The 27,149-nt window shown below is 42.6% G+C and overlaps 3 protein-coding genes across 11 annotated transcripts in view; 2 read left to right on the forward strand and 1 right to left on the reverse strand.

Moving 5' to 3' along the window:
* Nucleotides 1–6,587, forward strand: part of abcc8 (ATP-binding cassette, sub-family C (CFTR/MRP), member 8) — a 51,342-nt gene extending 44,755 nt beyond the window's left edge. For 4 of the 6 annotated variants that reach the window (XM_026311873.1, XM_026311874.1, XM_026311869.1 and 1 more), the window contains 10 exons: nucleotides 453–555; nucleotides 936–1,049; nucleotides 1,547–1,667; nucleotides 1,968–2,098; nucleotides 2,230–2,308; nucleotides 2,411–2,519; nucleotides 3,390–3,493; nucleotides 4,765–4,898; nucleotides 5,665–5,727; nucleotides 6,305–6,587. In XM_026311873.1, the coding sequence (XP_026167658.1) occupies nucleotides 453–555; nucleotides 936–1,049; nucleotides 1,547–1,667; nucleotides 1,968–2,098; nucleotides 2,230–2,308; nucleotides 2,411–2,519; nucleotides 3,390–3,493; nucleotides 4,765–4,898; nucleotides 5,665–5,727; nucleotides 6,305–6,442 (1,096 nt within the window). In that variant the 3' untranslated portion in view covers nucleotides 6,443–6,587. The remainder of the gene's footprint in view (nucleotides 1–452; nucleotides 556–935; nucleotides 1,050–1,546; nucleotides 1,668–1,967; nucleotides 2,099–2,229; nucleotides 2,309–2,410; nucleotides 2,520–3,389; nucleotides 3,494–4,764; nucleotides 4,899–5,664; nucleotides 5,728–6,304) is intronic. The other 2 variants (XM_026311871.1, XM_026311872.1) reach the window with 1 other exon arrangement.
* A 319-nt stretch (nucleotides 6,588–6,906) lies between these two features.
* kcnj11 (potassium inwardly rectifying channel subfamily J member 11) lies at nucleotides 6,907–9,301 on the forward strand. Its single transcript, XM_026311875.2, has one exon. It carries the CDS (start codon nucleotides 7,569–7,571, stop codon nucleotides 8,715–8,717), a length of 1,149 nt encoding a protein of 382 aa, XP_026167660.1. The 5' UTR covers nucleotides 6,907–7,568; the 3' UTR covers nucleotides 8,718–9,301.
* Nucleotides 9,302–9,952: 651 nt separating this feature from the next.
* Nucleotides 9,953–27,149, reverse strand: part of mob2a (MOB kinase activator 2a) — a 59,905-nt gene continuing 42,708 nt past the window's right edge. For 3 of the 4 annotated variants that reach the window (XM_026311880.1, XM_026311878.2, XM_026311879.1), the window contains exons 2-5: nucleotides 17,323–17,483; nucleotides 15,380–15,473; nucleotides 12,259–12,383; nucleotides 9,953–11,812 (exon numbers count right to left, since the gene is read on the reverse strand). In XM_026311880.1, the coding sequence (XP_026167665.1) occupies nucleotides 11,493–11,812; nucleotides 12,259–12,383; nucleotides 15,380–15,473; nucleotides 17,323–17,483 (700 nt within the window). In that variant the 3' untranslated portion in view covers nucleotides 9,953–11,492. Of the gene's footprint in view, nucleotides 11,813–12,258; nucleotides 12,384–15,379; nucleotides 15,474–17,322; nucleotides 17,484–24,856; nucleotides 25,085–27,149 lie in introns of those variants that run through there. The other variant, XM_026311877.2, reaches the window with a different exon arrangement.

Here is a 27,149-nt window from a genome sequence, read left to right on the forward strand (position 1 = left end):
CATATTAGATTAAAAGAGATTAAAAGTGTTTCAGCTCTAACTGTCCGTGTGGCTCCTGAACGCCACTTTATAACCGAGCAAATGTTGTGAGAGTTTCAGAATCACACAAGCAAATAGTAAAAGATTTGAATTAGTTTTAATTGTTTACCATGTTTAATTCAGTGTAATTGACATGTTGACTTTCTCTGGGAGGCTCAAATCCATCTCCCCTCACAGAGAGACTCATTTTTAAAGCCTTATGTTACTGGAGTGTATTAAGGCTTTAATATGACTGATTGCAAACTCAGTCTCTAAGTCCTCAATTGAAAATGTTCGTCCTGATCCGCTTTCGTTTTAGTTGGTTCATGTTGACTCTGAGCCAGGATTGAAAATGAAACGTTGCAGGCAGGTAGACAGTGGATGTGTATGTAATACAGCCTGTACTATAATGAAATAATCATTTCCACTGGCAGGTATGAGCCCAGATTCAGACAGAGGTTACTGCAGTTCACCGATGCCAACAACATCGCGTCTCTCTTCCTCACAGCAGCCAATCGTTGGCTGGAGGTCCGCATGGTAATGACTCGCCTGCCGTTCAGTCCTGTTTATTGTTTGTCACACAGCTCCTGGTCCACTTTTATGTTGATGTTGCTGGGTAACTGCTCCCTCTGTTGGGATACCTGAAAAATGGAAGTTTCCTTCCTCTTATTAGCATGAAACACTGATGTTTTATGTATTGACTGTGTGCTGCTCACATCTCGACCAGCTTATTGGGTTTCACAGCAGCGTTAACCTTCAGGTGTTCATGTGTTCATGTGCACAGATGCTGAAGAAAACACTCATGCATGTTAATAAACTCGAGTGTAATAATAGATCTCTTTATGTTTCCCCGTGTTCTTGAATTATTCAGCGCTGCATGATGTCTTGGCTGTTGTTGATGTCGTCTCTGTCTGCAGGAGTATATTGGAGCCTGTGTGGTGTTGGTAGCAGCTGTGGCCTCCATCACCAACTCGCTCTACAACCAGCTGTCCACTGGTCTAGTGGGGCTCGGACTGACATACGCTCTCATGGTGAGACAGTACTGATGGTTTTACATGTTTAACACTTCAGTCAAACTCTCAAAGGTTTGTTAAGTTTATTTCCCCAATCTTAGAATAAAATCTAAAATGTAGCTATAAATTAAAAAAAATGAAGTGTATTTGTTGCATAGAAAAGAGGTTTGTGAAACTTTTATCATTGTTGTCCAGTGAAAACCACATCAGTCTGAATTCAGTGATTTTAAAGTTTTCATATTAATGAAATATGTAACATTAAGAAAATCTTAGATCTTAAGTGTCATAAACCATTTGAAACTTACCTGAAAAAATGCATCATTATAAAGATGAAAACAGGCTGTTTTCATTCTCATTCAAAGTAATGCAGAATTTCAGAGTCAGTGACAGTGACAGGCTATAAAATGCAAATAAAACATGAAAACCCACTGAATCCCCTACACCCTGTAGTCCAGTGTGTGTATGGTGACATTTACCCAGTCATGTCCACTCCCACTCCTCCCTGCATGTATCAGGTTTCCAACTACATGAACTGGATGGTGCGTAACCTCGCAGACATGGAAGTGCAGCTCGGCTCAGTCAAGAGGATTAACGGCCTGCTCAAGACTGAACCGGAGAATTACGAGGGACTGCTCAGTGAGTGCTAGCAAGGCAGTCACAGTTTCACCTTAATTTCATCGTTCACTAAACCAGCGGCCGCTAACAGAAATCACATCTGACTGATTTCAGAGTGAAGGTTTTATAGTTTCTTCTGACTCAGGATGAAGTTTAAAGTTACTGTCACCACTCTCAGCTAAAGTGTGGTACCAAAAATTGGGAAATACACTTTATAAATAAGTGCTGCTAATAAAGCACAGCCACTGAGGTTGTTTTGGAATTTTACAAGGGGGAAAATGGAAATCTAAATTGCTGTGATGTTTCTGTGTCTGTGTTCAGCTGTGTCTCAGGTCCCTGACGGCTGGCCCCGACAGGGAGAGATCAAAATCCAGAACCTGAGTGTCCGATATGACACCACGCTGAAGCCCGTGCTCAAAAATGTCAATGCACACATCAGCCCAGGGCAGAAGGTACTAAAGCAGGAAATCTGTATGTTTAAACCTGAAACAAACACAAAAGTCATGGCTTTTTGTGTGTTTTGATTGTATTTCTTGTCTGATTGACTGAGTTGGAGTGAAAACAATCATTTTGTTGTTTTCAGGTGGGGATCTGTGGCAGGACGGGCAGCGGCAAATCGTCTTTCTCCTTGGCCTTTTTCCGCATGGTGGACATGTTTGAAGGTAAAACATCAACACTTGTAATGTCTAAAATACTAAGAATTCCCTCTTTGATTTTGTGTTTAATAACAAGGAACACGTGGTTTAACGTTTATTTTTCTCTAGGGAGGATTGTGATTGATGACATCGACATTGCCAAGCTGCCTCTGCAGACCCTCAGGTCTCGCTTGTCCATCATCCTCCAAGACCCCATCCTGTTCAGTGGCACCATTCGGTACAATGCACTTCACTTCATCAATTTTACCAGCAGGAAGGGCCCATTACAGCAGTTTAGATTTGGTGATACTGATAATTGGACTGAAACTGCTTTAGTAGGAGGGGCAAACACAGAACATTTCCAGGAACAGGAGCAGTGTGCACACTTCAGACACTTATCTGTAGCATGAGTCGAGCTGAGGGGTTTGCTGATAAGAGACCATTCCTGTGAAAACTGCAGTGAAGAGGTTCATTTTTAGACTTCAGCAGCAGTGACCATAAAAGCTTTGTCGTGTTGGAGACAAACAGAGTGATCAGAGTCAATTTAAATCAAAGTATATTTGACTGCAAAGTTTCTTTACATGTTTAGTGCAGTTGTATGAACTGACTGTCTGAACTGATTTGCAGTTTGTGCTCCATTTAATAAAAATATCGCTATGTGATCATAAGAGATGCTGCTTCAGATAACGCAGATAGAAACTGATATTCCTTAATGTGCAGGATGAAGGGAAGAAATATATTGAGGGTTAATGTTGAGGATAAAGTTGTAACTTTCACTGATCATAATTCAATGTTTGTCAGTTTTCAAGCAAAAAATAGCAAATATGGGAAGAGTCCAGGTTCTCACATTACAAAATTAGTTTGTCTTGGTCTTACATTATAGTTAGCATTATCGTCCTTAACTTGTTACCCGGATGAAGCATTTGATGGTGACGCCTTGTGCTCTAGGATTAATTTTTGCTGTTTTTTGGTGTTTTATAAAACAAAGGCTTAATTAATTAATTTAGAATATTAGAGATTTGTTAAGCATGAAAGTCAACATTAGTTTCAGCCTTACATGTAGCTAATGAAGTCCCTTAAAGATATATTTTTGTGTGTGTGTATGTAGGTTCAACCTGGACCCAGAGATGAAGGCTACAGATGAGATGCTGTGGGAAGCTCTGGAGATTGCTCAGCTGAAGCCTGTGGTTAAATCCCTACCAGGAGGCCTCGGTGAGAGTACCTCTGTGTGTGTGTGTGTGTGTGTGTGTGTGTGTGTGTGTGTGTGTACCAGCGTGAGCATAATGCAGTGGGAGTGGGGACATAAAGTTAAGACTTTAAGGTTTAAATCAGGTTTTCATATAAGATTGTCCTTACAAAGACAGAAATATAAGTCTGCAAGTAGACAGTCCTAATATTAAAACATATATGTTATATATGTATAAATGTTAACATATATTTAACAGCTGGCATTATATGAAACTATACAAATACTATTTGCACTGGTACGATGTCACATAACTTGCTCTGTCAGCCCCTCAAGTGTCCTGATACAAAGATGAGGCTGATGTATCAGAATATGCATCTAAATCCCTGCTGTTTTATGTGTATCAGCTCCATCCTGCACAGACCGACTGAGACTTTGTTCTGAGTTCACTTCAGTCTGTGGTTCCCACACAGGAGACTTTACAGTTGCAGATGGCAACAGAGACAGAATCAGATCAGATTTTAGCTGAGAGTCATGTGTCCCCAATGAATGCTTGGTATGCTGCTGCACAGAGCCTGCTCTCTGCATGGAGGCTTACTTTAGCTCCCTTTGCTTTGTAATTTAACACTTCTTTATGTCTCTGTCATTTTCTGCACTTTCACCTGAGAAATTGTTCACTACTGTGGTGGAACATTAGGCTCCATGTGTTTCACTTGGTACAAAGAGCCAGAAACCTGTTCCCCCTGCACTTGGGTGACAAGTACAGGTGTGTGTGTGCGTGTGTGTGTGTGAGAGAGACATTTTGAAACTGAGCTACTCACAACTTAATTTATCTTCACTGGAGCTACAAGTTCAATGACATATTGTTATGTGACTCAGGAACTAATGGCTAATTAATTTTGCCCTAATTCATTTAATTAAAGTGACAGCACAGTGTCACTGTAGTGTTTCATGTTGCATATAAATCACACAAAACACTTGAGTGGCAGGAACAAATAAAAAACCTTTTTATTTCTCCTTATGTACATATGAATATAATTTTATTTGCCTTTAGTACCTGGAAAACAGCTAATCTGTTACACAAAGTTCGATATAGTACCTTTATTTTTTCTTTCCAGTGGCCCAGTAATAATACTAGGTTAAATTAATCACTGTAGAAAATCAATATGATATTGATCTGTAAGCCAAGAGCCCAGTCATTTAGAAACAGTAATCATGTAGGGTCGCTGAAGTAATGCTATGCCACATTTAAAGCAATCTGTAATTTAAAATCTATGCACCCATGTTTTTCTTTCAGATGCTATGGTGACGGAGGGAGGAGAAAACTTCAGTCAGGGTCAGAGACAGCTGTTCTGTCTGGCCAGAGCCTTCGTCAGAAAGAGTAGCATCCTCATCATGGACGAAGCCACTGCGTCCATAGACATGGCAACGGTCAGTGAACGCTTAACAAACTGCATGTTTAAGGTGGTGAGGAAAAGGCTGGTGACAGAAGGACACGAGGTGTGAAGGGAATGAAATGAAGGAAATGAAGTGAAAAAAGAAATGGAAGAGATAAAGGAGACATGAGGTAATGTGCAGGGAGGGGGGAACCAATTTCAGCAGGTTGTTTTTATCTGTGCAGCAAAGAACAAAGGAAAACGGAGGGAGTAGACAGATTCTCACACTTTTATCATTATTTAGGTTATAGTCATATAAAAATAATGGTAAAATGTAGCATCTTCAGTTTGTTTCTCTGGACTGATCTTAACTTGAACTTTGAGTTTCTTACATAATAGGACAAAAATAAAGGAGAGACAAAAATAAAGCAGATGAGAAAGAATGCATGAAGCTGAAAGACTAAAATGGAAGGAAAATACTCAGCACAGTAAAAGCTCTGGGGGAGTCAATGCCAGCAAATGGCTGCTTCTCGCTTTAAGACCTCATCCTATTGTAGCTTACAATAATGCAGCAGCACTGGCCTCCAGGAAACACAGCTGAGCTTTTCATCAGACACAGCAAGGTGAGGAACAGAAGAGGTGACAGTTTGGAAAAATAAGCATCACGAACATAGAACATTAAGTGTTTTTGAAACAGTGTGGTAAGTAGTGAAAGGACTTATTTTTACTCCGTCTCCCACACGTGTTTTTATGTTTTGCCCTGGACCTTCAGTCTAATTTGCCATGACCAACCTCCACCCCCTGTGTCTCTGTCCCCACAGGAGAGCATCCTGCAGAAAGTGGTGATGACAGCGTTTGCTGACCGAACAGTGGTTACCATTGCAGTAAGTTATCTCCCTTACACTGTGCCAGCGCTCTAGGCTTTTTACTGTAATACAGTAGCTCTCCTTTTCCCCTCTGAGCGAGCTGACCTTCATCCTGCGCTGCTGATGCAGTTTTCATAAACTGGTGCAAAGCTGCAGGCGAAAGTAGCATGGATACATGGCAGTTGACTGATGAAAATGAAAGAGGCAAGAAAGAAGAGGGGAAAGGGGAAATCAGAGCAGATGCCAGGATCCAGGAGACGAGTAATCAAAATGATCGCCCATGAATGTTAAAATGTCCTGACCTGACATATTCACATGACCTTAAGCAAAGAGAAGGGTGACCAGAAATCTCTGCTGAGCTCTGGTATTTAATGTGAACCAGAACCTTTTATTTCATTTGCTACTTTAAGATAAGACCTAATTTAATTAATCTATATTCTAGTTATCCTGGTAAAAAAGATCAGATGAGCAGTAATACATTTATCTGATAACCATTGAATCTCATTATAGAGGTTGTGTTAATCCGAACTGAGCAGCTCTAATGTCTTACTGTGCTGTTCAGTGTAGTGACTGGTTTTCCTGCCTTGTACCACAGCATCGTGTCCACACCATCCTGAATGCCGACCTGGTGATTGTGATGAAGCGGGGGATCATCCTGGAGTATGACAGACCCCAGGTCCTGCTGGACAAGGAGGACAGCGTCTTCGCCTCCTTCGTGCAAGCAGACAAGTAGCACAAGAAGAAAAGAGAGGAAACTGTTAAAGGAAGACATTCAAAGTGCAATTGTCCCATGGAAAATATTCCTTTTATTTTTTAATCATGTATTATATTTGTACATAGAAAATGTTAATTCTTTGTTAATAAAACATAAATTATAATTTACATAGTTTATGATGGGTTTGTTTGGAGACAGGGCTATCACCATGTGAATTAATGTGTTTTTCGTGCTTGTCTGAGAAAATTTTTAGTCATCATCAGCCAGATAGATGCATAGATCAGCGGAGAACATCATGCTGTGGAGCAGGTCCAGGCTGAAAGCCAGAAACTCGGAATACTGATCATCTCCACGTACTGTGGAATGAGGCTGCGCTCGCTGCTGCTAGAGGATGTCAAGTAAAACCCTTTCCTCGGTCTAATGAGCAGGCTTTAAACCCTGTCAACGAAAAGACGCATCCGCGATTGAGCAGCGCACCTTTCTAGAGTGCACTATATTTAAACCATCCATGCGCTGTCGGGCATTCTGCGCTGCGCGTAGTGGGCCCTCGACCATTCTCACTGGAGCGCACAGAAAAGGCACCACGGAGATGGTGGAGGGAGGGGACTATCACTCCACGTCGTCTCCATCTCACGTTACCGAGCTTCAGTGAAGTAGTGGGATCAGCATACAGACAGGCAACTGCGCCACATGATCCTCCCTTCTCATCTAAAGGTGATCAAACTCAGCTCAGAGGCCCATTATGCTCCTGCACCAACATTTCACATCACGCTGAATTTTCTTTGCGCACCACCAAGCGGCGCGCCTTTTCACACGGGAACGTGGCGGCCAAGACAAACTATGCCCGGTCGGTCGGTGTTTTGAGTGACGGCGTCAGCTGCGGAGCTAGAAGAACTAAGTTCTCATGGGACTTCGCGAATCTGAAGCACCTGATCTGGAAGAAACATGAGGAGCGCACATACCCCCAGAAAACGAGCGGCAACACGACTCTCCTTTCTGCGCCCGACAGCTGCCGAGAAGCTGACATCGGTGAGTGCAGACTGGTAAGAAAAGGCACCGGGAGGGAGGAGGAGAATTTCTCTCAGCCAAGTAGAGGCAGTGCCTCCAACGACAAAAGGCCTTGGGTGCGTAGTATGGGAGCGCTATGTTGTCCAGGAAAGGACTCATCCCTGAGGATTACGTGCTGACACGTTTAGCCGAGGATGTCCTGCAGCCAAAGTTTAAGGCGAAACCGGGAAAAGCTCGGTTCGTCGACAAGAACGGCACCTGCAATGTGGCGCACACCAACATCCGAGAACAAGGCCGATTCTTGCAGGATGTCTTCACCACTCTCGTGGATTTAAAGTGGCTCCACACGCTCATCATTTTCACTATGTCTTTCCTGTGCAGCTGGCTGCTTTTCGGGATGATCTGGTGGCTCGTTGCCTTTGCACACGGCGATTTGGACCAGAGAGGGGACGACTTTGTCCCGTGCGTAACGGACATTCACTCCTTCTCCTCCGCTTTCCTCTTCTCCATAGAGGTCCAGGTTACCATCGGCTTCGGGGCACGGATGATCACGGAGGAGTGCGTCTCAGCCATCATCATCCTGATCATGCAGAACATCGTCGGACTGATTATCAACGCCATCATGTTGGGCTGCATCTTCATGAAAACTGCGCAGGCCAACCGGCGCGCAGAGACGCTCATTTTCAGCAAGCACGCCGTCATCTCAGTCCGAAACAACAAGCTGTGCTTCATGATCCGCATCGGGGACCTGAGAAAAAGCATGATCATCAGCGCCACCGTGCGGATGCAGGTGGTGAAGAGAACCACCACCGAGGAGGGTGAAGTGGTGCCTCTGGACCAGATCGACATCCACATGGATAACCCTGTGGGTACCAACGGTATCTTCCTGGTGTCCCCCCTCATCATCTGCCACGTGATCGACAAGGACAGCCCCCTGTACAAGCTGTCTGCCTCTGACCTGCAGCATGAGGACATCGAGGTGATCGTAGTGCTAGAGGGGGTGGTGGAGACCACCGGTATCACAACACAGGCCAGGACCTCGTACGTGTCGGACGAGATCCTGTGGGGCCAGCGCTTCGTGCCCACAGTCTCCGCAGAGGACGGGATGTACGCGGTGGACTACTCCAAGTTCGGCAACACCGTGAAGGTCCCGACCCCGTGCTGCAGCGCCAAGAAACTGGATGAAGCAGGTGGCATCGCTCAGTTTAAACTGTGTGAGGGCGTCACCTTGCGGACGTCGATGAGAAAGCGGCGGGCGTCCCGCAGGTCCAGGATGGAGAGCTAGTACACCGGACAGCTGTGCCAAGCACGTCTGCTGTTTGCCTGAGAATTCATTCAGTAGAAGGACGATTCAACGACGGAGTCATATTTATTTACTAACAAGTGTTAAAGTGTTGTTATGGATTGCAGGTAGGCTATTCAATAATCCGCAAACACATGTCGCTATGCAGCCAAATGTATGCACACATATACAGGGTTTTTCTCAGGGTCAGAGTGAAAATGCACAAAGACAGAGGTCTGTCTCTGTGACTGTGAGCACCGACAATAAACAGGAATTCCATTTTTTAAGAGTGGCTACATTTATCTGAATGCAATAAATGACAATATTCATTGTAAAATGTGCCGTGAATGAGAACCTGATTTAAAGGGACCCTCCAACTATTTATTGCTCCTTTTGGGGGCCTCACAAATAGAGTGTGATTATCCTGAGGCTGATATCAATAGTGGAGTTTTAAAAGTGGTTAAGGACTCTGCTGATATATAACCTAAGAATTCTGCTGAGGATCTTTTCAATGTGGCAATTAATGACCTGAGAACAGGTATGTGAAGGGCGTTTTATGGATTAAAAAACATGTTTTTTCATGGCTTTCTGGTTTACAGTGGTTACAGTCTCTACATCAGTACTGGTAAATCTTCCTGTTCAAGTTGGTCTTTGCTCATGAGACCAAAGATGTCAAACAAGTTATTGGATGGGCCTACCAAGCACAGGCCCAAGGGCCCAACCTGTCAAGGGGGGCATCAGATTGTTTGAAATTACATATTTCTAGTCTGAAAGTCACAGAGTTTACAAAAACAAGCAGGGACAAAACAACCATAAAATATGCAAAATTACCACAAGGAGCAAAAGTACAACAAAAGCAGTGAAAGAAATATTTAAACATGCAGAGCACAAAATTGTCAGAGGCAGAGAAAACATGCAAAATGACTGATGCTCATAAAGATACAAGGGATTCACTAAAATTCAGAGGTGAAAATAAGCATCAAAAGGCAAAATAAGAGAGAAGAACCTACCATGAAGAGAAGCACTGATGTCACATGGAAAATTATGGAAAAAGAGGCCAAACAACTCAAAAAATATAACAAGACTAAATCATAAAGGCAGCACACACACGGCCAACTACTTCTATGTAGGATGTCGGGATGGGGGGGGTCACTGCCTTATAGTCCGTCCATGAGTGTCACTGAAGACGTTCCCCAGCTGGTGTGAATTCAAGTTTCATACACAGGACAGAGACCAGGTGTCATTTCTCTCTTTTATTAGATTATAATCCGCAGAGCTTAAAATATTAAATTGCTTTTAACTTAGTTAATAATTAAAATACATAAAAACAAGAGCCAGAACTGAAAAACCCTGCAAAAAAAGAAAAAAAAATTAAAATAAATAAAAAAGGAGAATTATAAACCCAATCCTCCTCCAAACAGAGGCTATGTCTGACAGAACCCGCTTGCGATTCTTTGTACAGTAAAGTCCAAGCAGACTGTGCATTTTCTATACACGTGTAATGATACCATTATTGTTATTATTTCTGAACTAATTTTAATCTGATAAACTTTTAAAAAAGCAAATTTTAAGAGGGACAGGTAAATTTAAAAAAAAAAAAAAAAAAAAGATTTTGCGCTGTGAATACAGGTGCCTGTTGCACAACAGAGCAGCTCCACCTCATCACTCTCACCCATCTCTCCATCTCCACCTCTGTCCGTGGGCCTGCAGACATTACCTCATGTCTTTGTCCTTCTGTGCTGCTGGAGTGGGTGGTGGTGTTGGTGTTTTAGGGGGCTGCTGCTGTGCTGAACACCAGTAAACAGCTCTGACTCAGCCACACACGGGCACCAGTCTGACTCAAAGTATCACCTCTGATCAGATTAAAACATCTAACATACAATCTTCTGATTTTCTTGTCTCCCTGTTTCTGTGGCCTTCTCTACATGTTTGCTGCTGGGACATGTTTGTTAGGGCTAAACCAGGTGATTATGTGACTATACTGTAGTTAAACATTATAAGGAGGACTGAGCAGTCCAGAGAACAAGGGACAGAGAAAGAGAAAAAAAAAAATCAAGAGAATAACTTCTCTCTGGCAGCAGTGATGTATTCTCTCAGGTCCTGAGTAGGAAGCGCTTTAATCATCCCCCACAAAAACAACCCAAACAGTGATTGGCTAGTATCGTCCCGTCAGGCAGTAACATGGCTCTCTAGTGGCCAGTGCAGTGGCCGTGCACCTGAAGACCACCTCCCGCCGCTGCAAAGGGGGGACGAGCCCACAGGTGAGCAGAGACACCTCTTCTCCACACATCAACATTGTACAATAGTAGGTTGAAGCAAAGCAGAGCCCCTTTCCTGTACTGTATGTTAGGTAGAGGGTAGAGGGAGGTGAGGGGCCAACGGACACACTGTATCACGCCCCCGCTCAACAAAAAAAAAAAAAGAAAGTGAACAAAATTTCAACAGAAATAAAAGTGAAATAAAACCAAAAAAAAACATACACATACTTTTTGTTCCTAGTTTAAATTGCAGAGAAGATGGGAGGGATTTGTCCCTGGGAGGAATGCTCACGCCAATTCCTGCTGGCGTGACAAACCCCTCCCCGCTACCCCAAAGCCCACGAAAACCCTCCCCCCTCTTCCTTCCGGCTGGTTGGTTGGTGTCGTAGCGAAATATAAGGGTAGTGGAAGGTCTCTTAAGTCCTGCTGGCACCGAGGAGGGGGGCCAGACTGTCTTTCCTTCTCTCCTCTATCTTGTCTTCTAACACCCCCGGGGCTGCTGTCTCACTGCTGCCCCCGCTCATCTCTCTGTCACGTGGTTTTGTGAAGATGGGGAGGGCGATGAGGTTGGGGCAGAGGGGGCTGGGACAGGAGCTGGCGGTGGGGCCGGGGTGCAGAGGATTTCGGACAGGTCGTCCATGATACAGGTCTCCTTGGCGTCGACCAGGTTGAATTCCCTTACGAAAACGATGAAATGTGCATACAGAGTGTTCAAGTGGCCCTGCAGGTCCAGAGCCACCGTCTCTTTAAAGTGCGCCCAGTAGAGGTGAGCCAGCACATGGAACAGGTACCGGCAGATCTTCTTCACCAAGGACTCAAAGGAGTTGGGAAATTCTTTGCCTGAAGGGTGAAAAGAAAACCAGACAGACAGGATGGCATTAGGAACATTAGAAATACATTTTAAGTAGCTCATTTGTGTTCTGTTTTCTTATTGCTACCATGTGGCTCAAACTATGATCAATTTATTGTTGTTTTTTTTTTTTTTTTTTTTTTTTTGTTGACAGTAAGAAAAAAATACATACGATTACCACCTCTTATCCTGAAAAGAAAAAATGTACTGGCTCCCTTTAATCAAATATCTGTATTAGCGTTATTGATTTGATCATTTACAGATCAAATGATTCATCTATTAATCAACAGTCCCATATCATATCACTATAACTTTCTTTTGATTGTTATTGTTAAAGCAGCACTCATTTGCTATATGATTTCAACAGCAGAGGGCAGCAGTACAACATTAGTTACTTTGTGTGTACATCCCTACAGGCAGTAGGCAAAATACTCACCATATTTTGTAGGAAAGATTTCCTCATCTGTGACCAGTTTCTGACAAAGACTCATTACAAAATCAACGTATTGTGGAGCAGTGCACTTGGTCTTCTTCCCCTTCTCGTCATACCAGTAGTATATTCTAGAAAGAGACAAAGAAAACATGCTAATCCCTGCTGTCACATGCAAACACAATAACATAAGTACCACTGAGGAAAAGGATGTTATTATACAACTGTGAAGTGGCTTTTAATTCATCACAATGAACATTTTCCAATGAATGTTAGTGGCTGAGGTAGTCGCAGCTCAAACAAGAACATTTTCAGGAATATAAAATCACCTTATTCAGTTTAGCAGGAAGAGAAACAAGATACAGGAAACCTTTGAGACATCAACTGCGTTTTTCCTTGTTCAGTCCTAGTAATGTCTCACTTTATGAATGACATAAGAATTAAGATATAATGTGGTCCAGTGACAGTAAAAACTATTTTTTTGTCTCTCATACAGACACATTTCTAGCGAGATATCATTTTAGCATGTTTTCATTCCAGTGAACTTAGTGAACCCTATGCCCCTGATTTTGAGTCTTTGGGCTGACTGCTGAGCTGTAAGCAGGGCAGCAGCACAGAGCTGGTCAAGCTAGCAGGTCAGGTCTATCACTTTAGATGGAAATGATTAAGCATTAGTGAGCTAGTAAGGCCTGGGAGACAGTGGAGCAGACGTTACAAATCCTGAGGAATGTAAAGAACCAACCCTGCAAGAGGGGAGCTGCTAACCACAGCATCAGGACCTGACTCTTACACTACACTTACTCACACAAGATTAGACGGTGTACTGGTGTGTAGGAGAGACCTACAAACAAGACTCTTCCACTCCTACACAGTCACCCAAACATGTAGATGTGATAAAACTCTGACCATATATAGTATTATACAGTGAATAATACTGTTATGTGTCAATATTTAAAAAATTAAAGCTTTTAGTTTCACAATCAAGCAAATTGGTTTCATAACTGCATTGTGGTACATTACAATGTTTTCATTTATTTCTTATTGGTTGTCATATCGCCTACCCTCTAATTCTCTAGACACTTCAAATTTTAACTTGAGGTTGTAGGGAGGGGTAGTGGTGTGGGTGGGGAAAGGTGGTTAAGAAATGGAGGGAAAGAACGCACACTGTACAGGGTGGGTACATAAGAAGTATATATCAATATGAGGCTTTAAGATATCTTGACTACACCCACAGTGTGTATGTCTGAAGGATCCAGTAAAAGCTAAATGACTACTCAACGTTTTCTCTCTCTCTCTGCCAACAGGATTTAAAATACTGGATAACAGATCTGTTAAAGCCCAATTTATTTTACCAAACAATTCAAACACAGAACCAGCTATCTGCAGCGAGTGCTAATTAGCACTGCCTGCATTTTACCTGACTTTATGCACGCACGCACACACAACTCTCCACGCTTCCATATAAAATAGGTCTAAATAGCTACCAAATGGTTCCATTCCCTCATAGCTCATGGAAACATTTTCTTCCAAAAATAGTGCTGAGCTCTGCCTTTGGGCAGGGGCACTGCTGCTGCTGCTGCTGCTGCTGCTGCTGTGACTGTGCCTCAGTCAGTTTTCACCAGAGAGGGGGGGCACAGATGCCAGGTCCTGCATGTTAATATGCACTACAGACTCCTTTCTTCACATATTGCATGCAAAGCATGTTTGTTCTGCTATCTCTCAGGGCGTAAGTTAGTCATCAGCAACATGAAGTACGAGCAGTGGAAAAATGCACTGTTGACCAGAAGGTTAAACTTGTGACAAGTTTATCTCACAGCAAATTTGTTATATGTGTGTCATTTCTCAATGGTTGTGTTGTTTGTCATTGATGCCAGTGTCATATTTTTATCCAGGGCAAGCGCGTGGGTGAGTCTGAATGCTGGTGGGAATTTGTTTAGACCTGTGTAGTGTGTTTTGGTTTCTCAGAAGTTAGGGTAAATCAGGTTTTTCCAGCCTTCAGTATACACTAGTGCTCACACATAGAGAAGACACCGCACCCTGACAGGACAAACTAGTATAGTTAGTCAGTTAGTTACATCCCTTCTGTTAACACAGCACGGGCCAGCCTCCATGTCATGGTTGTCCTTAAACTACTGCAGAGGAATGCGCTGAATTATTGCAGACAGTGGCAATTTACCACTGTTTCAGAAAACTGCAGCTACACTGCACTTCTGAAAACATTACAGACAACCTGGCGAACTGTGATGAGTGATGTGAACATATGGTTCTCAGCCCCGGAGCTGGCCTTAGCAATGGAACAAATTGCCAGAGTTTAAAGCTGGACTCCATAATGGTTTGAGCACAGCAGTTGGTGCAGGAGTTCTGTATGATATGAACTTAATGATATTCAGTGAGCAGTAAGATACACAAGCTCCACCCAAGCTACACCCAATCGCTCCTCAATATGAGTCCAGTTAGATTTGAAACACACTAAACTGAATGCAGCAGCTACAGCGGATGTATTCAAATCAAAAGATCCTGAGTGGTGATAACTCCTAACGCTTTATAGTTATTAGCACATTACTTCTGCTTCTGACAGACTATATATTCATACCATGCCTCTTTAACCCAATTCAGGCAAATGAGGTTGAAAAACAGCTAAGGAGTCTAGATTTGTAAGCCCAATAATTGTGAGTAAGTCATCCAGAAGTTTAGCACAGGGTTATTCTTTTGTTGTTTTGGCACTCTGCAGTGCTGGGACTAAATCTGGGACTAGTTTGGACAGTTTCAATGCGAGTACTGTCTTTAACTTTAAAAACATAAACCCACAATTTAACTGCTATTCTGCAGCAGAGACGCTGCAGGCGTGGAGACACAAAGGTGCAGTACGCAGTGTACTATGGATCTTAATATTATACAGTTTGCTGCAGTACATTAAAGCTGCATACTGCACATTCCAAGACATATTGTGTGGGTAGTTAAAAAATGAGAGGAAACGTGTACCCCCTGGGTTGTGAGTCACCCCTCACTGACCGGGGAAGCATCCCTTGAAAAATTATTCAATGGCACACTAGGTTTCTGATGAGTAAACTAATGGGGCCTTGACAGGTGAGTGATGAATAAACCAAAGGTGGTGGATATAACTTACGTGTTGCAGGCTGTCATGGCTTGACAGGTGTCCCCAGTGCAGAACTCTGAGATGGTGCTGTACTGCAGGTTGATAAGGTTGAAGAATGTTGTCGCTGTAGTGGAGAAGAGAGAGTGATCTCAGCGTGTTATTTAGCGTGTATCATCTGTTACACAAATAAATCAGAAGGTGCACACTTCAAAACTTTTGTGTACCAGAATGATGTCAATGAACAACTAAAATCCTGCCACAACATAAAAGTGTGGAGTATTTACACACTCACGCAACAGTGTGTAAACTTGAAAAAAAAAAATCAAGATAAAAAGGGAAATTTGGCTGGGTTAAGTCGTTACACCAGTCACCTAAAATTCAAACCGGTATTTCGTCTGTGACGGAAACTCCCTCAGAACCTTTTATGCTGCAAAACAAAGCATTAAGGAGATACAGGTTCTATTCAGTGAGAAGAAATGCATTTCTCTCATTCAATAATATATGTTCTGTAGTTTTAGAGTAGACTGACATGCAGTATAGACATTTCTATGCCTTTCTTTGACTGCAATTACCAATTTTGTTAAAGCTGAGGAAACATTTAATCATTAACTTGCTACAAGTTGTTTTAAAAAAGGGCATCAGAGTTTGGAGATTTAACTTAACACAGCAACACTATCTGCTTAGACTACAACTTGAGAGGCTTAAATAAGATGGAAAATAAAAGCAATGGTTGACTCTGTGTTAGTATTTCCACCACTCAGCACTTATTCCAGTGAGATATGTTGTTGCTAATTCTATCCTAACGTTATCTTCTCAAGTCGAGTCACTACCACTCATCCCCTGCCTCAATGATGCTGAGAGGTGTGAATGCCAGAGGCAAATCTTTACTAAATAAAACATTTAATGTTCAGGCTGAAGCTCTCTGGCCAGCAGCTCTGTTTCCAATTAGTGAAAACAACCCTGTGATTTTCTGAATGTCATGTTGTGTAAATAATTATATATTAACCAGAAATGGCTGCAGTGTAGGAAATGACTTGGTCCATGATTCCTTCCATCTCCAAAGTCTTTGTTTTCTCTTAGGGATCAGCCCAATAACACAGTAGTTATTCTTTCCCGCAGGACCCTTTCCATCATTTCTTGCTTGACAAAGTACCAACCGAATGGGAAAATATTTCATTAGAGGACTCCTGGTTTATGCTTGTGAGCAGAATTGAATTATTATTCATTTTGTTTAACAAAATCAAATAATTAAAACATCATTCAGCCCTATTGTCAGTGTTTAAGCAAAAGCCCAATTAGTTGCGCATACAACTCGACACAAGCCAGTACATGTAACTTCCAATTTCCTGTTAAGAACACATCCCATCTGTTTTATATAACAGAGTTTTATCGTGCCCAAATAAAAAGGAAAGAAGAATGTTTGATTTTTTTCCTTTTCCCTCGCAAGCTCCCGCAGGGTTTGTACATGTAACCAAAACAAAGTCAGGGAGACAGACAAAATAAAGAGCCTTGTGAGATCGATCAAGCAGTCAGGACACAGTGAGTTTACTAAACTCCAGAAATTATGCTCATTAAACCTTCTGAGAGAGTTTTGGTAGGAGGTAAAGCATTGCATCCAGTCTAAAGCTGGCTGCTTAAAGAAGCAGTGTGTGGTGTTACTGGGAACAGGCTCAATGTTGTGCCAGGCCTGGATCGTGTTAAAGGCCTGGCCTGCAGCACCCCTGGAAGATCTTGTCTTCTCCAGATGACAAGTGCATACTGACTTTGAAAAACAATTCCTAATGCCTGATGAAATTTTTATGTAACTCAGGAAAAGGAATTTTGTCTCAAATAAGATAATAGGTCCTTTTCACATTTGGAAAATGACCACGTTGAATTGCTTTCACAGAACTAGAGACAAAAGTAACTCTTTGAGATCCTACTCTATATTCTCTACAGACATTCTACTGCTAACTACTGATAGAGTCACTCACTGTTGCTGGCTAGCCATTCATTGAGGTCTATCTCTCTGGGCAGCACCACCAGCTCCTTGAGGTCAAAGTCCACCACACGGACTTTTGTGAACTCTGGCTCCAAGTACTGCTTCTTCTCTTCTGCCGGAGGCTTCTTTCCATTTGGCTTCGTCTTTGACTTCCTGCAATGCACAGGAGAGGACGACAGATTAGGGTGCTGTGAAGGAGTTGATAGGGGCAATAAAAGATCAGGGAAGTCAGAAATTCAGGTGTCAAATGTGGCTAAGGGATGGTAAATTTCCTGACACCAATGGAAGAGATAAGGTAAGCTCTTTATCCAAAATAATCCAAACAGGCCTACACAATGCTGCTGTAAAGTGATATTCATGTAGTGCTAGCCATTGAATTCTGCAGCAAATATCCATTGATGAACAAGTTCTTTGAAATGCACCAAAATGAACTGTAAATGCAAAAATCTATTTGCAGACAGATATCGTAGCCTGAGCTCAGTCCTAAAGTCTAAAAAAAAAAAATACAGAAAACTGAAACTCTTTAAACCGATTTCAAAAATCATAAAAATCTGTTAGAAAACATAAACATCCTGTGACTTTTCTAACAGTGGATTTATTGGAAACTAAAACAGAGCAAACAAAGCCTTCCCTGTCACTGTACCTGACCCCTAACTCTGACCTTTGTGCTAATGTTAGGGTTATAGCTTCTACACAGACAGCCATCCCCAGCCCCTTGTACTTCCACTGCTAGTTATAGCACGAGGATGTCATATCACACTCTTCCTGCAGTTCTGGGGATGTAACCTCTCCACCCCCAGCCCCTGCTTCATGTCTGTATCAGGGGAAGTAGTGCACTGGGGTCAGAGGTTGAAGGCTTTGTACGTGAGTGACACAAATAAACTCAGGCTGAGTTGTCTGGGACAGTTGGCACAAAATATTAACACTAATGCAACTGCCTTCCTAGCAATGTTCCTTCATCATTGCTTTAAAACAGCCAACAACAGCAAACTTGATCTGTGTCCAGTCTGGGCTATTGTCATCCTGAAATGACTCTTCTCTATATCTTTGTGTTGCTCCTTCTGGGCTGTGCTACTGTGGTCTGGGATTGCTGAATGACAAGGTAGTTTCACTTTGCTTCCTGAATTTACTGTGCTTTGACCTTCATTTCCGCCTCACCCCCTCTATCACCAGTTCTCAACCCTCCTCTCTCCACACCCTCAATCTAAACACAATAATCCAGCAACGTATTCTTGGCTCTTGTTTTTCCTTCCTAGCTGCACTCCCAGATCCCACGCCATTCCCAAAACATAGCAGCTCCAGCTCCTGGACAGGAGGACAGCCGTTATATTAGCACTTACGTGAAAAGATCATAAACAAATTTTTCCAGTCTCAGCCATAACTTTTCTCACTTTCACCCAGGCTCTGCTGTAACTACCAGGAAAGAGGAAATGACAAGGGCTTTCGCTTACACTTCACATACAGCCAGACATATTAGAAACATACTTAGAGGGAACAAACTGAAGAGGGACAGAGAGCAGAGGGTGAGAAAGGAATGAGGAGAGGAGGTAGGTCGACACAGGCCCCGTGGATATCCATGGGAACTAGTAAACACTTATAAAACATGACAGGACCGTGGAGCACGAGGCCTCTTGGCCAGGGCACAGGGTTCAAAAGCCCCCAACGTAGTTTAATTCCCCTCTCCAGGAAGCGTTGCCTACTTTTTCCACCTCAACAAACAATGAAAGGCATGTCAACGTGTGGATGCAGAGAGAGCTACCAGCCCTTTATTTGTAAATGTTTAGGATTCCTTTTACATGTTGCTGTTGTCTAATTTATCTGTCAGCAGAAATTATTAGCTTCCAATGAAAACATTTTGATCCAAAGGATTCATGCTTGCTACCCAAAAATTCAATCAAGTGTCCTATGTTATGTTCACACACATACATGACACAGCTCTGGTTTGTTGGGTAACGATTCATCAAGGTATTCTGCTCTTCCTGCCAGGTAGAACTTGTGCTTGTTTTGGCCTCATTTAAAAACACAAGACAGCACAGATAACATTCCTGGCTAATAATTAATGACTGTCCACTGTCTGTTTCACATTTTTTCTCTTTTTGTGCGCTCTCTCTAGACATTTCTCTTTCCCCATCTTGGCCTTGGCTGCAGGCTCACCTGTCCAAACGGTCTATTGTTCAGGGTCAAAAGCCTCAGGCCTTGCAGTCTCATCTTTGCCCTCTGCTTTCATCTATGTCTGCCCTTTCCCTTCATTTTTCTGTCCCTAGCTATTATCTTGCCACTATCCATCAGCCTCCCATTTACCTCACTCCACAACCTCTGCTCTTACTCACGTTTTAATTACCATTTGTTTTGTTCAACCTTGTAGCTTCTTCCCAGGCTTGTTTTGTCATTTCTTTCATTTCTCCTTATCTACTTCTACCTCCCCTCCCTATCGAAAGAGATCAAATAAATAAAAGACTTATTCTAGCTCATGAGGGTGCAGACAGATTCATGTGGTCCATGTGGTTTTGCTCTTTGAGCTACATGTTCCATCACGTGAAAGAGCTTTACACGAGGAAATGGCTCCATCCGCAGATACCGTCAGCGCTCACGTCTTTTCAGATGCTTCGGCTCCTGTGGAAGGTTCAAGGTGGTTCTTTCTCGCCCCCCCTTCACCCCCACCCCAATTTCACTGAGCCATTTCCTGCCTCTCTCCCTGTGTAATTTCATCATTTTTCCATACAAAACGCCTCTTCTGCTTCTTGCCAACATTTGTGTGGCAAAGGGAGGTGAAATTCTGGAGCCATTAGTTTATTTTAGGATAAAGAAAACTTCCTCTATGCCAGCACTCCTCCCCTCATGCGTACATAGTCTGTCTTGACTACAACACACACACAGCTTTGTCTGTTCTTGGTAAAGTTCACCCAGACAGGTCTTGGCCATAAAAGGTAGCAGATGCCTCTTCACCAGATCTGGGAAGTTCAGAAGGCAAGAGTAGAAGGGGAACTGAGGCCAGGGCCAGGCACATGTCTTTGGGCAGAGGGATGGGGAGCAGCAACAGCCTGCCCACTGCCAACAGGAACCAGTCTATGGTACAGGTTCACAATCCAGAAAACCTGGTCAGGTTTGGTGCAACAAATCCACTAAGGGCCATGTGCACAAAATCATTTGAACTTTTTTTTTTTTTTTTTTTTTAAATCAGATGTGCAGGATGAAAAGCAAAAAGACAGACATGGGTGTTTATCAACAAGAAAACACAATAATGAAATGGAGATGTATAGTTGGGTGAGCAGAGGTCAGTGGTACAGAGCTGTAGAACAGACCTGACAGCTGTTCAGCTCCGCCTGTTAACCAATCTCTTATCCCTTTCACTTTTCTCTGTTACCTCCCACCCCCACGACCGTCCTCACTCACTACATGTCCCCTTAAACAACACCCCACTACACACACAGACACCTGTGCCTCCACCCACACACACACACACAGACACACACACACACGACTGACTGTAGTCCTCTCTCCCTTTTCACGACCGACCCAGCTGGACACAACAGCTGTGTCATGAGCCTAATCCCACCAGAGACCTCGAGAAAATCCAGAAGAAGTGAGCCCTGTCTGGCCTCGGACTGTGTGTTTGTGCAAGCTGTCTGTGTCCACCAATACTGTTTGGTGTTGATTTGAGTATGCCAAACATACATCTCTCACACTGCCTAGCTAACTGTGTGTCCGCTGAATACTGAATATACTTGGTCATCTTTACTTTGTGTATGGAGGAGCAGGCCTCTGGCAGGTACACTACAACCCTGTGTCACTCTACCAGAACCTGGTTCCAATGAATTCTGGAATCACTCGGGGCCACATTATAGAACTATGCTGGAGAATTAGCTTAAGTGCTTTCCTTAAAATACTCCAATTTGCCTCTAAACAGCCAACCCCTTCTTTCCCCCCACACAGACAGACACACAGACAGACACACAGACAGACACACAGACAGACACACACACACACACACACACACACACACACACACACACACACACACACACACACACACACACACACACACACACACACACACACACACACACACACACACGTGCTTCAGCAGATGAAATTCAAACCATGCTGCCTGATTTTTCCATACTTAGTTATCACCTCAATGCCAAACCATGCATGGATACCATCAATGCTAACTCTCATGCTGAGACACATAAACTCAAAGTTTTTACTGATTATTTCTGTGCCTTCAACAAAACTAAACTCGGAAACTTGTTTAGCAAAATTCATGTAAAAACCTTTCCCTGAAGGCTGTGGGCTCCTGTCAAGCCAGATATTGCACAACTGCTGATTATATTGGCCCTCTGGATCACAGAAGTATCTAACTCTTGGCATATGGCTGCAGTTGATGTGATCTGCGAGGGTGAACACCACGTGTTACCACTGACAACAAAAATGTGCACCATTTTCTCTCAGGCAACTCTTTCTTACATGGATCGGAGAGGTTTGTTCTGAACAGTGTAACTGTAATAAAATGAACTATTCAAAGGTATTTTGATAGTGAAAAATAATTCATAATCTAAAATCAAATGCACTGGCACTACAGGGAAAATCCAGCAATGCTAGAGATAAAAATACCATAAAGTTCAGTTGAGATTGGAAATAGTGAAAACATCTCTAAAATACACAAACTTTCTGGAACAAGAAGAGGCTCTCCAGGGTGCAAAGGTATGTTCCTCTTGTCTCACCCTGCCATAATACAGTACTCTCTTACTCGTAACAGCCTCTGTGTTGATGATAAGAATAAGAGATAAGAAACACCACAACAATCACTGGCCTTGTAATAAAAACAAATATATCAAGAAAGAATCAAATGTCAGGAAGTCAATTTCTCTTTTGTCAACTGATTTCAAGGTTTGAAGCACTCAGGATTAAAAGAACTCTAATAAAACATCAATCACAACAGGATATCCCTGCAGTCTTTGCCGATAAGACAAGACCACAGTGAGTGAACTTTTGAATTTTGAAAAAAAAAAAAAAAGAGCAGTTTCATTAGGAAGATCAGTTTGCTCCAAGCTTGGCCTTCTGATCAATTTTAGGATTCAAACTGACCCAATGGCTCTTTACCCCATTAAAACACAGACAGAGAAGTGTAGGTAAGACCTACTCCAAGCACACCAGAGCTAAACTACAGCAGCCATTACGGGGCTAAAAAGAGACCAAGTTGAAGATGGACTAAACCAGGCGTTAAACCTTGCAAACTGAGTTTGAAGAGTAACTGCTTTGTACTTTGTAGTTTTATAAGAAGACTGATACACAAATACGCTTCAGTTTTTGGAGAGAAGAGATAAGAAAGAAACAAAAACAAAGAAGGAATAGCTACCAACACCTCATCAGTAGCATCACCAGGGGTGTCAGCAGCACTGTCAATCAGTAAATAAGAAGTCAGACCTAAATACATACACATACTCCCACAACTACTGACCCTCCCTCCCCAAAGTTCTGGCTACTTCTTTTCTTCCTCTTTCTAAATCACATTTAGTGGTTCTTTGACCTGCAGAGTATGTAAGGACCTCCTGCCGGCACCATAATGGAGCCTCATCAACATTACAACAACTCACGTGTGACAGGAAAGGAGATTTGAGCTGAGATTAGAGCGAGCTGCTGGTTCAGGACTTGACAAACATACCCTTGCTGGAAGAAGGTGTAGTAAGCTTGGGTCTGAGGTGGTGACAGTATGACAGGAGTTTTATGAGATTTCTCTACACTGATCAGTCCAATAAACCCATCTAAACAAACACTGAATCAAACAGTAAAACAGAGAAGGCGTGTAGGTTATTCAAACAGCCTATTCAGAAAAGATAGTTAAGATTGTACAAGACTTATCTTTACTGTCGGGGGACAAGACTTCTAAAAGATATGTTTGCCAGGATTTATAAACAAACATTATTCATACCGGCTTTCAAGCCAAATGCATTCAACTATTCTCTAGAGGAGGAAACAGATTAGAAGTGGAATTATGAACAGGTCTAGTGCAACCCCACCCACACAAACACCCATAAAACAAAGTATACATCCCTGTTATCTTCACAAAACTACTCATAAAATAAAGAATATATCCCTGTTATCTTTAATTGTGTGTGTTTTTTTATGCTTTTCCTTAAGATGCCTAATTTGTGAAAACCCCCTTTTGTCCCTTCCAGGCAAATAAATTAAACTGACTTCTTAAGCAAGGTGGTTGAATTCATAGGAAAAAGGAGTAGCAGAACTTGTCTCTACCTGTCACTGGTCTTGCAACAGACATAATATCCTGTACAATAACACTCTGTGCAGCGTCCATTACATCCTGGTTGCAATCTGTTAATGGAGGCTAAGATGGTGGAAAATTTGGAGGCATGTGCCATTTGGGCTATTGTTTAAAAATACACCTGTCACTAAACTTGAAAGGTAAGAGGAAAACTTCAACAGTATTACCAGCACAGTCTGTCCCCTGGAGGAACACACTCATCATGAGTGCATGTCTTCTTCACATGACACAGAGAGTAAATACACATTGGAACCGGATCAACATTTGCTGTGGCATTTTTCTGTTTTGTTTGCCCATTTCTGGGGTTGCTGTTTGTCATTTACTTTCTAAGGCACACCCAAACACACTAATAATTGGACAGGGCATCCTATAGATCCTGTGTTTGTTTGGTAATTTTTGTGATCTTTAGTTGGCAGTTAAGATAAATACTTCATACAACAAAAGGTCATAATGCTTTACATTAAGGGAAAACAACCTAAAATGGTACGTTAAAAACAGAGTAAAAAAAAAAAGTTTGGTGCTATGAAACAGTAGTTTGGATCACACAGCCTGTTCTTCTCAACCCTGACCACTATTTATTTACGCTTTATTTTATCTGCCAATAAAACTAAAACTGAAGCTCTGCGGTTGAAAAGAGTTTCCTTTATAAGCGGTCTACTGTAATGCCTTAAAGACATCTTTACAAACTGGAATGACGAGACAGTCACACTTTTTTTTAAGCCTCGTTAGTGAGATCTGCAGAAAGAGGAATGAGGCATTCAGGGTCCACGTCTCTTATCAGCACCGGCCGGTCAATAGCTGTGACCCCGGAAACAGAGGCTCCCAATACTTGTGTAATTACTGCTGAGAAGAGCCAACTAGTTTCACGCTGCGTTACAGAGGCGTCGTAAATCAGGTTTAACGACAGGCTACTGCGTTGTCCTTTTGGTTTCTGATATCTAATATGACATTGAGCACAGCGTAACTCCATGTTTTCAACATACAGACTGTAACAGTAAAAAAGGAGGCGAAGACCAGAGAAGACAACGGAAAAAAAATACTCCCGACATGATAACACGAAGATTGAGTCAGTAAAGCTTTTGGTCTCTGTGGCAACCTTGGCGCCTAACAAAAGTAAAACATGATATACTGGGTCTATAGGGCTGTCGCAACAATATAAAACAGTCACATTTACAGTACAGGTTTGACTGCGAGATCATAAGCAGGTAGCACTTTGGTAAAGTAAAAATAAACACTGTTTTACCTCAGTACTTTTCCGACTGCCTGAAGAACCATTTTGCAACTTAGTCCGTTTTTGGAGTTTCTCTGAGAGTGCATGTCCGTCTTATCCCCAGAAAAGGAGGAATAATCTCCGACCATAGTTTAAAACATGAAGATATGACGTCGGAATATCTCCTCCTGAATCGGAGAGTAGTTTGTTCGAGTTGCTACTGAGGTTTAAACTATGTGAGAGTAACAAACCCCACGCCAAAAAGAAAAACTTAGTGGAAACTTCACAGAAGGCCCGCCTTCTGCCCACCACCATCCAATCACAGAGGGGAGGAGCAGGGCTGTGGGCGGGCACTGGTGACGTCAAAGTCTGTCTATGTGGACGTGGTGATTGCATTTCCTCTGAAGTGTACTTACAATGTAGCAACAGGTGGTCTGCTGGAAACTGTGCTGCACTACACTGTAACATAAAGATACATACCTTCTATAGCATAACATGTTTACACAAACATGACCCTTTCTATGACAAAGAAAACTTGCTTAGCAGCTGAGAGGCAAACTAGTAATACATTACTCAGAATTACAGAACATTACTTCAGTATTTTCTTTCATGACAAAGCTTGTAAAGACAAAGCTTGTAAATGGGCCTTCAGTAGAAATCAGGAAACATTGGGCTGAAATTAAAATCGTTCATCGATCAACATCACTGCAACTGTACAACTGTTAATGTTATTGCAATTTTCACGTTGTCCCTTGGCCAGATGTCAATTTGGTTATTGAAAACAACACTGAAACATGTAAAATACACATAGGCGAAAACCGTTAAAACTAAAAACATTTCAACAGAGAATAAAAAGCTCAAAGGACTCACAAGCTGTCCTAAAGTGAACTCGCTGATGGTGCACACAACTTTCAATTAAAGGACTAGACTGTCACAATGTGTGCCACTTCTTTCAGTTTAAGTGCTGGTGCATGCATGCTGCAAGTATGAGGCGACTGTGAACTTCACCTGGAGTCCAGCTATGACAGGCTGGCAGCAGGCAGGCATGTTCAAACATGAACTAAAAAAATAGTGTGGGAACCTAACAAAGCCTGTTTGAGAGCCAAAGGCAGATTCATCAGAATATCTAGATGTTTTTGTGTCTGTGAAGCCAGGCTTTGCCTATTAGGAACAATAATTTTAGAAGCTTCATATTATGTACAATGCAATCATCAACAGAGTGTAAAATGAACAAGAGGAAATGAACATTGAAATATTGAGAGTTGTGTGGTTACAGAAGTTTACAACCAGTGTTAAGGAGCTGTTTTTCCTTCGCCCCTTCTTCCCTCTAATTGCTGCATCTTAACAACATCCTCCTATTCTCTTCCCTGTAGCTCTCTTCACACATTTCTCCACCCTTTGTTTTTTTCCCCTCACCTCTCCCTCACATTGTCTTTCCTCCTCTTGATCAAGTTTTTTTCTCTCTTCTCTTCGTCTATTCAGACAAAGCTTGTGAGGCCATGGTGGAGGTGCAGATGTGAGAAACACTAGACCAGCTGGTTGCTGCAGTATGGATTCACATAAAGACACACTGATCTTTGGGGATCTGTGGAGCTTTGTGCATTACTTGGAAGGGGGGGGGGGGCAAGTAATCATGAGGCAAAAAAAAAAAAGGATGGGTGGGTGTACGTGAGGACTATGCTTAAGTGTGCGTATGTTTAGTAGTGTGTAATATCTGCAAACACGCCAAAAGTGTATGTTTACTGTGGACCACTGAACCCTCAGAGGCACCGCATGTTTATATTTAATAGCCCCTATGTGATCCAAAGAAATGATCTGAAAGAATCAAAGGGACAGAAAGTCTGACAGGCGATTCTTTGCGCCCTCATCCTGCATGGCTGACTGCCTTCTTGCTTACCACATGCGGGGTGCACACTGGACTGGGGTTTGGTCGGTGGAGCTGGTTGATGCAGAAGCCAAGTGAGTGGCTCCTGCTGTGGTAGCAGTGGTGAGGAGCAAGGGAGAGGGGAGAGACCAGAACAGGGCGCTGACTTTTCCCCTGGCGCTAAATATAGCATCAGCCTGTCTGGCGTAGCCCATAAAGAATGCAGAGAACAGTGCAAAGCGAGCAGGGAGGGGGAACGTGGCATAAGTGTGTGCCTTTGTGTGTGAATGTGTAAAAATGAATTAGCAACTTGATTAGAGACGGTAAGCACCCTGGTGTTTTATAGTTAGACCTGAAACGTCTAACTAAAACAAGTGAAATGTGTCCACAGCACTTTGAAAACTGTACTGCACACTGGTATCATGCACCACCCAAGAGACAACTGGTCATTGCTGTAATGGA

Source organism: Mastacembelus armatus, chromosome 6 (genome assembly GCF_900324485.2).
Source record: "Mastacembelus armatus chromosome 6, fMasArm1.2, whole genome shotgun sequence".
Classification (NCBI taxonomy): Eukaryota; Metazoa; Chordata; class Actinopteri; order Synbranchiformes; family Mastacembelidae; genus Mastacembelus; species Mastacembelus armatus.

Bases quoted from the DNA above. Each gene is read 5' to 3' on its own strand.
- kcnj11 (XM_026311875.2), top strand. From the start codon at position 7,569: ATGTTGTCCAGGAAAGGACTCATCCCTGAGGATTACGTGCTGACACGT.